The sequence below is a fragment of the Canis lupus genome, chromosome 35 (genome assembly GCF_048164855.1).
Source record: "Canis lupus baileyi chromosome 35, mCanLup2.hap1, whole genome shotgun sequence".
Classification (NCBI taxonomy): domain Eukaryota; kingdom Metazoa; phylum Chordata; class Mammalia; order Carnivora; family Canidae; genus Canis; species Canis lupus.
This window is the reverse complement of record NC_132872.1, coordinates 29,728,001-29,742,973: the sequence shown is the minus strand read 5'-3', so window position 1 is coordinate 29,742,973 and position 14,973 is coordinate 29,728,001. Positions and strand designations below refer to the sequence as shown.

Sequence of the window (14,973 nt, the reverse complement as noted above, 5' to 3'; positions counted from 1 at the left end):
GGATTTGGTAAATTAAGTTATGCTATAACCATTCAGAATGGTAATATAATTGATGAAAGTAGTAATGGCTAACGCATGTAGCATTATATAACATGGAGCTAAAACTTTAATGTGGGTCAGGTATTATTCTAAGCACTTCATATATTCACTGACGAGAGAAGGAATATATATTCATAAGTAAAAAGTTAATTCTTTTTTGTTTAAAAGACAAATATTTAAATATGTATATAAAGAGAAACATTCAATCAGATTTATGTATGTTTGTGGGTGGTGTATGTCTGTATGTGTGCAGGTAGGAAAAGAAAAACCCCTCTTAGTGATTATGCACCAAACAGATCATTTCTTGATTATGGAATTACTGGTAATATATGTTTACTGGTAATATATGTTTTCTTTATCTTTGCTTTCAGAAAGTTTATTAATTAAATGCTTTAATGATATATTCAACAAATAATTTTTTAATAGAAATATCACAGTGCTCTGAAGTTACAGAATGCTTTTGGATTGTTTGATTTCTTCCTTAAAACTGTCTTAGACAATTATTATATTAAAAATGATATATTTCATTTTTGATAGAATGAAAGAAAACTTGAAAAAGAGAAAAGGAGACAGAATATGGAGAAAGACAGTGATGGCCGCCCCCTGAAACATAAAGTGGAGCATGAGCAAATAGAGACACAGAGCCAGATCAGTGATAGTAGCCAAAAAACCAATGAGCTTGGAGTAGTAGAAAATTACAAGGAGGCTTTAACACAGCAGTTGGAGAATGAAGATGAGACAGACCAGCGATCATCAGAATCAGGTGATAAATCTAATTCTTTAAAAATATACATATACACACACACACATATATATATATACACAAAACTTAACATGTTGTATATGTCTCACTTGTCATGATTATTTTTACAAAAAAGTATACTGTAATATTTTTTGTCGCCAAATGCTGTATTTACATGGTTCTCTCATGCTTTTTAGTTTCTCATTAGTGAATTTACTAACTCTTGTTTTTATTCATGATGCCTTAAAATGTAGTCCTTTGTAATTTAAATGAATTTCAGCAGAAAATTCTGTTTTCAATTTTATTTCATAAATTTGGAAAATAGCATAGACCTAGGAATCCTTGGAATGTATTGAACTTTTAAGGCTCTTTTGTGGAGTTTTGTATGGATTTTATTTTATTTATTTATTTATTTTTGGATTTTAGTTTAAACCTCATAATACTACCGTCAGCATCACTTCTTTTATTGACTTGCTATTTGTATAGAATGTGGACATACTCAGTTGAATGCTGATGAACATTAAAGTTGATAGCCATTTTCGTCTTATTTTAATATCCTACAAAATCTTCAATTCATAATTGCTTTTCTTTCTCTAAATGGTTATGTGATTTAACTAGAAAGTTCATGTCTTTGGTGTCAGAGAGAGAATCAGACAACCTGGGATAGAATCTAGGTATCTGTTGTGTTACATTGTATTGTTTTTCAGTTTTAGTTTCCTCATCTCCAAAATGGCGATACACATCATTTTATTTCACAGGGCTTTTAGGTTACTTACGGTAAAAATAACCTTGCAGTGTTCCTAGCACAGGGCCTCACACATGACCGGGTAATCATTACTTCCTTGCAACTTCTAGTTAGCAGTATGGTTTCATTGTATATTAGAATTTTTGTACAATATCAGGAAGGCTAGTTATGAAAGTAAGATGGTAATCCTTGAGGTTCAGATTAGCTAACATGGATATTTTGCTGTATAAAAAAAACAGATTTGAAAGCTTCCCTTAGGCAGGTGGGGCAGCCATATTTTACTCATGTAGTTCTGTTAACAGAGTTAAACAGAAAGTAGACTTAAAGTAGCCGCTCAGTATATTGAAAAAATTTTTTGAACACTAATAGTCTTTGTTAAAGAGCAAAAGATTTGGTAGATTATTTTAAAATATACTGTAGGAAGATCCAAGATTGTCAATCATAATAATAATAATAATAATAATAATAATAATAATAATAATAATTAACATTTTATACCTCAGAACATGGTTTCAGATGTTATTTAATGCAAGATTGTATTATTTAACATAACAATCCTAGAGTATATTATTCCCATTATTTTGAATAGGAAATCAGGGACTTGGAAAGATTGAGTTACTTAGTTAAGATCATATTTCTCATCTGTGGCTGGGCTAAGAGCCCACTTCCTATCATCCACCCATTATCCTGTGCTCCTTCATGACCCTGAGCTATGCCCATCCTGAAATACCATATGGTTCTGGACTTTTTCTTTCCTTTGTCTCAGCTGTAAAGCTTAGGGTTTAATTGTAAAACAATTTTTCTCTGGAGTAAATGTCTCAGATGACACAAATAATTTATTTAGAAAATATGTTTTTAAGCATGTTTATATTTCTTATTGCTTTGGAGATTTCATAGATGTTGGCTATTTCTCATATAACATAATTATCATTTTATAAAATGTATTATATATAAATTAAGCAGTTGGGATTGTCAATTAAAATATTTCAGTAATTTAGGTGGTTATTTGACATTTATATGGTAATGACATAGATGTCCTTAAGTTGTTTATATGTACTTAAGTGAGAATCTGTAGTTATTTTTTAGAAAGAACACAAATTCAATTCTGTAATCTCTAATAATGTGATTTTGGTTACATGTATTTATATTGGGCATACATTGGGGATATTTCAATGGGTAATGTGTTTAGATTTGATTAGGGTCTTTTCACATATTGAAGAATTAGTTTTGGATTGTTAATACCTAGAATCATTCTATATATTCTACTGAGACAAATCAACATCTCTCGTCTTTCCTTGGCTGTTTTGAGTTTCATGAAAATCCCTTCAATTAGACAATTATATTTACTTAATACATTTGGGAAAAAATGTAACTTACTTTTGGAAAGGTAAACTTTTTTTGTATTCTGAATAACCTCTCATCAAACTTAAAATACAGGCTTTTTTTTTTTTTTTTTTGCTTGTATCATATTCATTAATTATTCATTAAGTAAGCAATCATTTAAAAATTTATTCTTGGTAAAAGCAGATTCACATTTCATTACTAGTAACAATTTCTAAAGCTGAAGATAAAGTTTTATGGTAATGATAATATGAATATTCTAGTTTCATTCTTTTTTATTATAGAAGTTTACATATTCCGAGAGGCATATATTTCCATGTTTATATTTTTGTAGATAATAGTAAAAAGAAAACTAAGAAACTAAGAATAAAAAGGAGTCACCGTGTAGAACCTGTTAATACAGATGACTCTGCTCCTAAGAGTCCAACACCACCCCCACCTCCTCCTCCTGGTGAGTAAATTGATATTGATACTGAACTTAGAAATGCTGCTTTAAACAGGAAAAAGAAAGACATTTTGTTGTTTTGTTCAGTATGTTTATTATTTTGTGAATTTATGAAAAAGGCAGTTTTCTCTACTTTGTTCAAAATTTATTGTAAATTATGTATTCTCTTTTTTTAATTAGAAAAAAAATGTTTCCTAAAAGTAAAAAAAAAAAAAAAATACATAAAATTAATAAGAACACTTCACCCAAGCACCTCCTAGAATGGATTCAAGTCCTGCTTGAAATATCAGTACCCAGGTTGCTAAAAGGAATTTAAGTTTAATAAATGGATGGCTAATGTAAGTTTTTTAAAAGTTGGATCTTTTATCCTGAAAGTTAACATTTGAAATCAAGACGTGTGAATTTTTCCAATATATTTCCAACATACATACTGACCTTCTAAGTTGTTACGTGATTTAAAGGAATATTGCATGTAAAACACCGGGACATGCTAATTGCACAATAACTGTGAGAAATTTTTCAGCACCAGGCACAGTACCTCACATACCATAGGTGCTAAATAAATATCTAAATGTATATGTTTATAGTGTCCTTTTAGCTCTGTTAGAAGGCTTGAGGCGGTAACATTTTTCTTTGAGAATTATTTTAAGATTCAATTTCTAGTATTTCATTTATTAGTAAACATTTCCGTTAGCCTTTGCGAGGGCTTGGAATAGTAGCCTAAGGTAATTTTTGATGGTGGTGAAGATGCTTATATTTTTTAACTAAAGATATAGTAAAAACTTAAAGGAGATGTTATCAGCCTATAATTACATTTTTAAATAAAAACTATTTCAATGGCTTTGTGGTTATTCAGTACCATTCAATATACATATATGACTTGACATCAGATATAATATACATTCCTGTCAAGGGAGGGAGCCTCTCAAAAGGCATAGAGACATTGTTTAACAGTGTTTTAAAATGTTTTTCTTTTTCTTTAGTTGGCTGGGGAACCCTTAAAGTCACTAGACTTCCAAAACTTGAGCCTCTTGGTGAAACACGTCATAATGGTAATGCAACAGGATCAGTTTTCAAATATACATATTCCATCCACTTTTCTTTACCTCATTACTTCAACAAACTTTTATTTTTGGAAGCCTTTCAAATCCACAACCATCCTTTTTCATTATGCTTCACTTTTTTCATTTTATTTATTTTTATTCTTTAGTGCCTTTTGCCTCCATATAATTTGTTTACCTTGGAGTACAGATGTAAAAATAATCACATTTTGTGTTTATCCATTACATATTTATGTAAATTGTTATGAGAAGTGAACATTTATAAGGCAATTTAAATATGAGACATTACAATAATGCTTAGCACTAAAAACAGCATTGTCCTATATGTGCTTAGTATACTCAGTAATGCCACATAATTATTCTTTCTCTTTTCTAATAAGACCCAGCTGCTGAATATTAAAGTGAAGTAAAGATCAACACAATTTATAAAATCAGAGACTAAATCAGTAAACCAAATAAAGTCCAGCTAAATAGAAAGTTACTAAAGCCTTTTTGACTCAAGAAAATAGGTTGTTTTGGATTAAATCAACACAAGGTGTAGTCCCACCAATATATAGCATTAGAACTCCACAACTGGAAAACTAGAGAAAGGACAGTTGGATATAGAGAACTACCTGATACAACAGGCAGATGTTCTAATTTTAGACCATCAGCTGAGGCTCTTTCAATAAAATGTTTCTAGAATGCAAAAGGATAATTACATGTATATTGTAGCTCAATAAAGTTCTCCATCAAGAATATTTAATTCTTTTTCTGATGGCTCTATTTACCTAATCTAGAACTTGGATTCCCAAGGAAACCCATTTACTAGGAAAAAAAATCAGACGTTTAACAAAAGCATTATCGTGTAACTTGAAATTATATCAAGCTTTATAAAATATTTTTATTCAAAAAGTACATAATTATAAATGACCTGTTTGCTTTCTTTTTCAGAATAGTATAGGTTAGTAATAAAATACACCTTTCATAATTATTAGTGAAAATTAAAGGATTTTTTTCATTTCTAAATACCAAAAAGTTTGTCCTTAGACTACATCAGCATTACAGTAAATCACATCTCTGAATGACTGACTTTGCCTCATGATGTTTTTATTGACTGTAATAGGTTAGTTTGTGTTTAATGATACTCAAATTGTGTATATTAGAGTGCATTATCAGTAAAGTTAATATAGTTGTGTATGTATGCATATGTGTATGTACACATATATAGAAAAGTACTAATTTCTCATAGAACAGATATTTTTTCTCTTACTGAATTTTAGGCATCCGAAAAGTAACCTTTTTGTATTTGACACCACCTAAAACATTGGTGATACCAAGATGAAGAAGACATGATTTCTGCCTTTTTTGCAGATACTAGATACTAGTCTAATAGGAAAGAGAATACCTGAGCTTACTGTAGTAAGCTGTGGTGTGGAATTGAAGCACTGCATGGACAGTTAGTGAAAGTGATGTCACAACTGATGTCACAACTGTTAGTGAAAGTGATGTCCTTCAAAGGAGGAGAAGGCAGTAAGCAGAAGAAGCAGACTATTCAAAGGTAGAAGAGTGGGAAAGGGTGTTGCTTATTTGGAAAATAAAGTTCTTGTATTTGGAGCTTAGATTTATGTGGGTAGGGTGGTGGGTAAGAAAGAAGACATTTGAAGTTAGAGTTTTGAAATTGGAATTATGGCTTAGGGCCAGATTGTGAAGGGCCTCACATATCTGTTAAGGTGTCTGGACTTGCTATAATCTTCCAAGAGATATTACACATTTTTGAGCAGAGAAGTAGTTGTGTTGTTTAGGAAAATAATTTTTGTCACAGTGAAAAGTACAGACTTCATGGTGGCCACATTTGAGGTAAGATCCCATCTAAGAAGCTGTTGTAATAGTCACAGTGAGAAGTGAGGAATGGAAATTGGAATGGAGAATAAAAGATGAGAATAAAAGATGAGAATAAAAATGTATGCAGGGGGCAGCCCCAGTGGCTCAGTGGTTTAGTGTTGCCTTCAGCCCAGGGTGTGATCCTGGAGACCAGGGATTGAGTCCCACATTGGGCTCCCTGCATGGAGCCTGCTTCTCCCTCTGCCTGTGTCTCTGCCTCTCTCTCTCTCTCTCTCTTTCTCTCTCTGAGTGTGTCTCTCATGAATAAATAAAATCTTTTAAAAAATGTATGCAGGAAATATCTTAATGATTATAAGAAGTAATATTTGATGGAATGGATATATGCAGTGAGGCAGGGGAGAGAGGATAGAGGGTTATTTACTCAAGCAGCTTGAAAGTTGGTGCTGTCTCTAAGACTGAAAATACTTAGAGAAGGAAACCTGCTTTGGAGTTATCTGTAGGCTTATCTATTGGAAATGTCTCTTGGCCAATACAAATGAGATGCAAGAGTTCAGAAGAAAAGAAGGGACCCTGGCGGGTAAAGGGTGTGCAGATAGATTTTTATTTTTAGTTGCCTTCTCACAATAGAAATTCTTTGCCCGTAATAGATGCTCTGTAATCTTTAACTGAATGAATGCAGAAGGAGATGATAATTTGTTTCTGAAGGAAATTTTGTAGAATGAGGCAAAAAGAGGTGATGGGTAGCATCCTAGGGGAACAGTTAGGGGCAAATGAATAAAGGTAAAAAATAGGTTAAGAAGGTTGTTTTGTTTTGTTTGTGCTCATTTTTCTGTGTTTGTTTTTAAATTAAACTTCTGAGAAAGAATTGAAATAAATCAGCTAAATTTAAGACCCCCAAATCCCAATATTTTAGTCAGTTTTCAGTATATGTCAATAAATGTAGCTTCCCAGAGCAAAGAAGACACTAGAACTCCACAAGTTTTAAAATATCTTTATTGTTTTCTTCCTTTAAGTCTAAGTGTACCTAAGCTGGGTTAAAAAAAAAAAAATGCAATCAACTCTGCTTTCATTAGTGGGGAAGAAAGCAGTTATAATTAAAAATTCTAATAAAAAACCTTAAATTTGTTTTTATGGTTTATTGGGAGATCTTCATCAGAGATGCTGATAGCTGCCGGTTTTATAATTGCATCCTCCTCTTTTCTCTTTGTATACATTTCTTTGCATTTGGTTAATGGCAAGTAAACAACAGATACATGATGAACTAGAGTAGTAATTAAAAGTCAACTGCAAATGACTTGGCACTTTAAATTTACTGGGATGAAAAACAGTTTTTTATAGTCACATTGGGAATTTTTAAGGCAAATCCTTACTTGTTTGTTGATAATAGACATTTACTTTGATAGCAATTTGAATTTACTTTCCTTTTTATTGTCCATAATGCTTGCTCAGTTTAACAGGTAAGACTTGAGTTGAGAAGAGAGACCTAAAAAGAGTATCTATGTTTACTACATAAACACTCAAACCATACTTCATTAACATGTGTTACACATTATGAGAACTATGTCAAGGATTCTGTTAGCTAGAAATACCAAATGCACTAAAGCAACTAAAGAATGTTTCAAATATTAAAATGTGAATGAAGATAAAATTTTGAAGCAGTTTCACTACCCTTCAATTTGATGTTTAAAAAGTTTGAAGCTCTTTAAATAAAAATGTGTGTTAGCCATTAAGTTGGTCTTATCGCTTGGGCACTAACATTGACTTAATTCCCTATGGTGAAGATTATAAAAAACCTACTTTGTATAGAATGATTTTACTTTCTGGCAAAGAAATAATGCAAAGTCTTTATTGAAAAAATAAAATAATTCCTTGGGAGGGAAAACAATACTTCTTGCCATGTGTATGTGATTTATCTTTTTAGGAGAGTACCTTTAAATTCTAGAAGTATAACATATCAGGAAGTGTATTCATCCTGGTTTAATTCTGAGTTCTGTTATGTATTAAAATTTTCAAAAATTTTGAATTTAAGAAATTAGAAAAGTCATACTTAAAATTTGTCAAAAATAATTGTTTTACTTTAAATTATAACAATAATACAGCAATAATATTAACTGTATATTCTATGTTCCTGGCATATTGCTAAGCACTTCAGGTACATTATCTCATTTTAATTCTTCTGAAAGCCTTGTAAAATGGCCAGTAATATCCCCATTTTGTGCAGGAGGAATTTATACTCCAAGGTCACATGGCTACTAAGTAGCAGTATCAGGATTTGGACTTAGGTCAGTCCAGCCTTGAAATCCACATGTGTAATTCATTATGTTACACTATTACATTAAGACTTTGTAGGGCATCCTTGCAGCTTACTAGGTGCTTGGAATTTATAGTTGCTTGAAAAATCATTTTCTCCTAATACCTTTCTATATTTAAAGTGATTTTCTTATAGCTAGCCTACAGTTGGATCATATTTTATGATTCACTCTGACAATCTCTGTCTTTTCACTGTGGCAGTTGTACCTTGACATTGAAAATGATTATTGAACAGAGTGGGATTAATACCTACTGTATCCATTACTGTGTTCTACTTGATGCCCTCATCCTTTGTTCCTGTTTTTGTCTTCCACTCTTTTACTGCCTTTTATGTGTGTGTGTGTTTTAAAGATTTGTTTATTTTAGAGACAGAAAAAGAAGGAGCAGGGTGAGAGCAAAGGCAGAGGGAGAGAGAGACTCTCAAAGAGACTCCATCCCTCAACTCTGAGCTCATGATCAGAGCTGAAACAGGGAGTTGGACACTTAACTCATTGCGCCATCCAGGGGCCTCTGACTTTGGTGGTTTTAACTGAACATTTTATAGGATTTCATTTTTTCTCCTTAGCATATCAGTTATACTAATTTTTTATTTTTACTTTTTTTATTGGCTGCTTTAGAGTTTGCAATATACATTTACAACCAATCCAAGTCCACTTTCAAACAACACTAGATTTAATGGGTAGTGCAAGTACCTGAAATAATCAAATAATTTAAATTCCTTATATGTGTATGTATATATTCATAAGGTATATGCCTATGTATACATAATCCAATACATTGTCACTGTATTTTGAACAAACTTTTAATCTTTTTGATCAATTAAGAATAAGAAAAATACATTTTCATTTTACTTATTTCTTCTGCAATACCTTTTCTTTCTTTATGTAGATCTGAGTTTCTGACCTGTATTATTTTCCTTCTCTCTAAAGAATTTTTTAAACATTCCTTTCAAAGCAAATCTGATACTCAAAATAAATTTCCTCAGTTTTTGTTTGTCTGAGAAAGTCTTTATTTTTCTTTGTTTTTGAAGGACAAATTTGTAGGGTACAGAATTCTAGGATGGTGTGGTTTTTTCCCTCTAATCTCTAGAGGGTTTTTTCCTTTTTTACCTCTAAAAACCTCTTAGAGGTTTTTAACCTCTAAACAGGTTAAATATTTCACTTTACTTTCTCCTTGCTTGCATGGTGTCTTAAGAAAAGTTGGATGTAATTCTTATCTTTGATCCTCTGTTGGAAAGGTGTTCCCCCCCCCATCCGTCCCCCCCGCCCTGCTTCTTTTAAGGATTTTTCCTTTTCTTTGATTTTCTGTAGTTTGAAAATGATGTGCCCAGATATCGTTTGTTTGGCATTTATCCTGCTCAGTGTTCTCTGGATTCCTTCATCTGTTCTTTGATGTCTGACAGTTTGGGGGAAATTCTTAGTCATTATTGCTTCAAATACTGCTGCTTTTCGTTTTCTCTTCTTCTGGTTTTCCATTACAAATAAGGTAATGCCTTTTGTACTTGTCCCATGGTCATTGGATATTCTCTTCTGGGTTTTTTTTCCAGTCTTTGTTCTTTGCTTTTCAAAGTTTCTAAGGGTTTTATTGATCCATTCTCAAGCTCAGAGGTTCTTTCCTCAGTTGTGTACAGTCTACTAATAAGCCCATCAAAGACATTCTTCATTTCTGTAACAGTTTTTTTTGTTTTAATCTCTAGCGCTTTTTTTTTTTTTTTTTTTTTTTTGGTTCTTTCTTAGGATTTCCATTTCTCTGCTTACATTGCTATCTGTCCTTGCATGCTGTCTACTTTATCCACTAAAGCTCTTAGCTTATTAATCATAGTTGTTTTAAATTCCTGGCCTGATAATTCCAGCATTCCTGCCTTGCCTTGTGTTGATGCTTTATCTGTCTCTTCAGATTTTGTTTTGTTTTTTGCCTTTTTCAGAATGCCTTGTTTTTTTTTTTGTTTTATAGTCTGATATGGTGTTCCAAGTGAGAGGCACTGCTGTAAATTGGCCTTTAGTGATATGGTGGTGATACGTGGTGGAAGGAGACGTGTTCTATATTTCTGTGATTAGATCTCAGTCTTTAGTGAGCCTGTGCCTCTGGACTGTGACCTTCACAAGAGTTTCTTGGTTTTTTTCTTTCCCATTAGGTGGACAAAATGGATAGTGCCAGATGGAATTGGTGATTTCCTTCCTCGGGTCAGTTAGGGTTTGATGCTACCCAGTAGTTAGGCTCTCGTTGACTAGTTTCCTCTCAGGGCAGGCCTTGGGCCCCAGAATAGAGTGCTCTGGGGTAATTCAAAATGATTTCCTTTATTCCTCCCCTGCCAAAAGCAGGAGGGGATTTTTTTCTCCCAATATTTATTTTGGGAATTTGTTCGTGTTCTTGGAGATAAATCTCACAATATTGCAGGGATCATCTTATGACTTAGTCCCCCTGGAGTTTTTAACTCTCAGATTTGTTCCTACTAAGCCTCCAGCAATTCATCAGTTGAACTTCAGGTTTTCCTATGTGGTCCCTGGTTCCTCTGGTAGTTTCTATTCATGAATATAAGCTCTGGTAAACTGAAGCTCCCTATATATTTGCCTGTCTGTCTCCAGGATTGGGGCAGTGGTTTGTCTTGTGACCTCCCCTCTTAGGAAAATGAGACGAGTTGTTGATTTTTTAGTCTGTTCAGCCTTTTACTTCTTGTTAGGATGGAGTGGTGACTCCTAATCTCCTTAAATGCTGTTATGACTTTGTCAAGTTAACATTTGTTAAGTAGGCCCCTGGATGCCTTGTTTCAAAAAGACCGTAGGGGAAATTGAAATAGAAGTGTATTACTCACAGGTTTCACAGGGGGCGGTGGAGGCAGGGTGCAGGCAGAGAGAGCTATCGGAACTGGGGCATATGCCAAGTCCAGATTGGTGAGTTCAAGACAAAAAAAGAAGGTAGTTTTATAAGCTCTACCAGGGTTTTATCTAACAGAAGGCCCTAGAAGGTGAGGGAGACTGTTGATCATAGAGGGCACTGAGGAAGTTATATCAGGAACTTATATTTACCTGTAACCTTGCAGGCTGTGATCGAGGCCATGTGTTTATTTGCACGAGGGGCTCGTTAGCTAGACTCTCAACATATGTGAATCTGGGAAACAGGCCTCTAGTACATTTTCAATATATTTATTTCAAGTGATCCTAAAAATCTATGCTGCTAGAATATTTTTAAGGTAATAGGTTAGAAAATACTTACTGAAGATTTACATATGCTATTAAATTTAAGCCAATTTATAATTTTAAGGGACAGGAACTTACTATGAAATGAAAATAAGACTTTCTTTGTTTCAAATATGCCTTAAATCACTGAATTATAGTGAAGTATCACTGTAAAAGATTACTACTTACTAGAAAACTAAGATGACTAATTATTGTCCCAAAATATCTACAAGTAATAGCCACTGGATGAAAACATGGATTGTACAAATACAGACTTATCAGGGCCTTGGCAATAGGTTCCATAGATTTTGAATATTTGTTATTTGTTTTATTCTAATGTGAAAGTATAATTGGAAATAAAAATAGTATATACGTTAGATATTAAATCAAGTAGAAATTAATTTATAATCTAGAGTTAAGAATTTATCCTACTAGTTGTTTTGAATTTATTCAAGTTTTCTTGGATTTTGAATTTTTTTTGTCTATTCGCCTTATCCATTATTTTACCCATCAAGTCGGAGCACCTTTACTCTTTTAAAGGTGTTGGTTGGAAAACAATGAATTATATCAAAAATTTTGACTTACTCTGTGTCTTGGTATAATTTCTTCATGTAGATTTCTATGGAAAGCCACTGCCTCCCCTGGCTGTGCAACAGAGACCTAACAGTGATGCTCATGATGTGATTTCATAACCAAGTCGCATGGATGCACTCTTCTAATATAGGCAAGATCCACTAGAGGATATTCTTTCTCAAAGAAGAAGAAAAACCCAAAACATTGATGACTGGGGCAAGATAACCATAGCATGATTTCAGTAAGGCGATGAATAGTCAAAGACCTGACTGATCTGACAACTATCCATGTTATTCATTTTTTTGTTGTTGTTTTTGTTTTTTTTAAAAAAAGGAAGCAAAATGACCAGTAGATGGGATGAGGATTTGAATCAATTTAACAGGAGTTACCGTTGACTCTGGATTTTACAGTCCCACTCATGGGCATATTCCTGAAGGAAAGCCTTTTTACAAAAAGAGCTGATGGACTCCCTACTTTCTTTACTATTTGTTTAATAGTCTTTATTACTGTATCTTACATATTTTTTTTGTAAGATATATGTGCATGGAAGGGGAACTCTTGGGAATTTATAACCTAAGTTTTTAACTTTTTATATTTTTCTACAACTTAAAAGAATTTTAATTACCATGATATTGACTGCACTTTTCTATAAATGGTTTGTTTAAATTGTGTCTGGAAATGGAGTTGATTTACTTGACAAACATGAACTATACAAACAGGATGTATTTATATGGCTTCAGGTATGTTTTATAAGAGTATTGTCCTTGAATTATACATCTTAATTTTACTTAATTTTAAAATAATACCTTTTTAAAATAGGTTCTTAGATCTTTATTCTTCCAAATTATGTTATCTGAAAACACTACCCAAGGAGGGCTCCATTTTTTTGTTGTTGTTTGCTTTTTTTTGGTGATCAGAATAAATGAAAGAGACTTGAAATACTTTCTTGATCTAAGTGCTTTTTAAATTAATTAAAATGTTATGTTGAGATATTGTTAAAATTCTCAATGAACACCTCTTTCATAGGATAGACCTTTTCAGATCTAGGTGCTCCTTGTCACTCTCATTCTATCAGAAGCCACAGTGGGTACAGAGACTTGTGTTTTATAATCAGATAATGCTTGGATACTCAGTCAATAAGAACAAAAATGTTGGTTTAAAATTACTTTTATAAGGAAATAAATCTAAAATAATTTCTCAATTTAAAAGAATAGCACTTCTCTTGCACTGAAGAATGTCATCTATAGGATTCTCTATTTAGGCAAACTTTGAGAAATATATTTTGAGTAATAGATTTATAATGTTGCATTTAACTGAAAGTATATACATTTATATCAAGGTGAAAATGCTATAAACAATATGACTCCTTTTCACTTTGTTAAAATTGGTAAGTTTGGTAACTTGTACTGACAACAAACATAACTAGTATCTAACAATAACAAGATTAAGTATGTCTAAGACAGTTTAATATGATTGTTTATTTAAAAAATTTTACTTTGGTGCATCACATTTTAGTCACATTTTTTAAGTCCCTGAACTTTCCTTAATCAGGTCGCTTATTACTCTAGTCAGCACCAGAATGCAGTTTCTTGAAATTCTGGGCATAGGACATCAGGGACACTGAGTAAAACACATTCTACTTCAGATATAAAATCATAACACCCTAAATTTGATAGGTGGCCGAAATGTAACGAAGCCAACACAAGAAGATAGAATGTAAATTTTGAACTTAATTTTAGAGAAAAACTTGTTTGTGTATCTCTTTGGTTCCTTTGTGTAACATTTACACTTACTCATTTTTTTTTAAACACTAAACCTATACTCTTGTCATCTTTTTAATTTTCATCTAGTTTAAGAGTAAATAAAAGTCTAAAATTTTTTTATTTCCTATAAGTGATTACTATAGTAGACAATAATACTGTTCATTTATTAAAAATGAGTAAAAATGATTTTGAAACTTAATATGATAAAGTAAATGTTTATATATTTCTCTCAAAATATTAATTTGTATTCTTAAAGCATTCTAAAAATATTTTAAAAGAAGTTTTGTAAATCCAGGTTGCTTTTAACAAGTAAATGCCTTTTTTGTCATATGCTGCATTTTTATTCTTAATCATCACAAATACTGACATTTTCACACAATAAAAATAATATATATCAATATGCTGTTTTGTTTCTCATTTGATAAATTTACATGATTTTTTTGGTAACAAAATTGAAAAGGAATTTTCAAACATGAATGTTGGAAGAAATCTTGTCAATAGATTAAAATAATGATAATGAGTTTTTATTTTACATGAACTTGTTTTCTCTTCACAAGTTTTCATAAATGTGAAAAAGAGTATTGTCATTTGAAAGACAGCTAAAAATAACGTCATATCACCTTTTGGTCCTAGATGATCCAATGTCTGTTTTTTGCTAAGTTAAAGCTACTGACCCAAAAATATATTTTTACTTAAAGGATAATTCTATATGCCTTTTCCACCAAAGGCATTTATATAGTGTATATAATATTGTATGTAGTTGATTTTAAGTATAAAACTATGAAAGCGACCCTAGAAAGAAATGTTATAAAATGTTAATCATTAATTTTTTGAGTTATTGGTTGTATGTGTTCCTCAATTTTTCCTTTTTTTTAAATAAATTTATTTTTTATTGGTGTCCAATTTACCAACATACAGAATAACACCCAGTGCTCATCCCGTCAAGTGCCCCCC

The 14,973-nt window shown here is 32.1% G+C and overlaps 1 protein-coding gene across 5 annotated transcripts in view; it reads left to right on the top strand.

The window, feature by feature from the left end:
* ARL13B (ARF like GTPase 13B) overlaps nucleotides 1-14,417 on the top strand; it is a 64,379-nt gene extending 49,962 nt beyond the window's left edge. For 3 of the 5 annotated variants that reach the window (XM_072811794.1, XM_072811792.1, XM_072811795.1), the window contains 4 exons: nucleotides 577-802; nucleotides 3,202-3,318; nucleotides 4,296-4,364; nucleotides 12,299-14,417. In XM_072811794.1, the coding sequence (XP_072667895.1) occupies nucleotides 577-802; nucleotides 3,202-3,318; nucleotides 4,296-4,364; nucleotides 12,299-12,375 (489 nt within the window). In that variant the 3' untranslated portion in view covers nucleotides 12,376-14,417. The remainder of the gene's footprint in view (nucleotides 1-576; nucleotides 803-3,201; nucleotides 3,319-4,295; nucleotides 4,365-12,298) is intronic. The other 2 variants (XM_072811796.1, XM_072811793.1) reach the window with 1 other exon arrangement.
* Nucleotides 14,418-14,973: the final 556 nt, after the last annotated feature.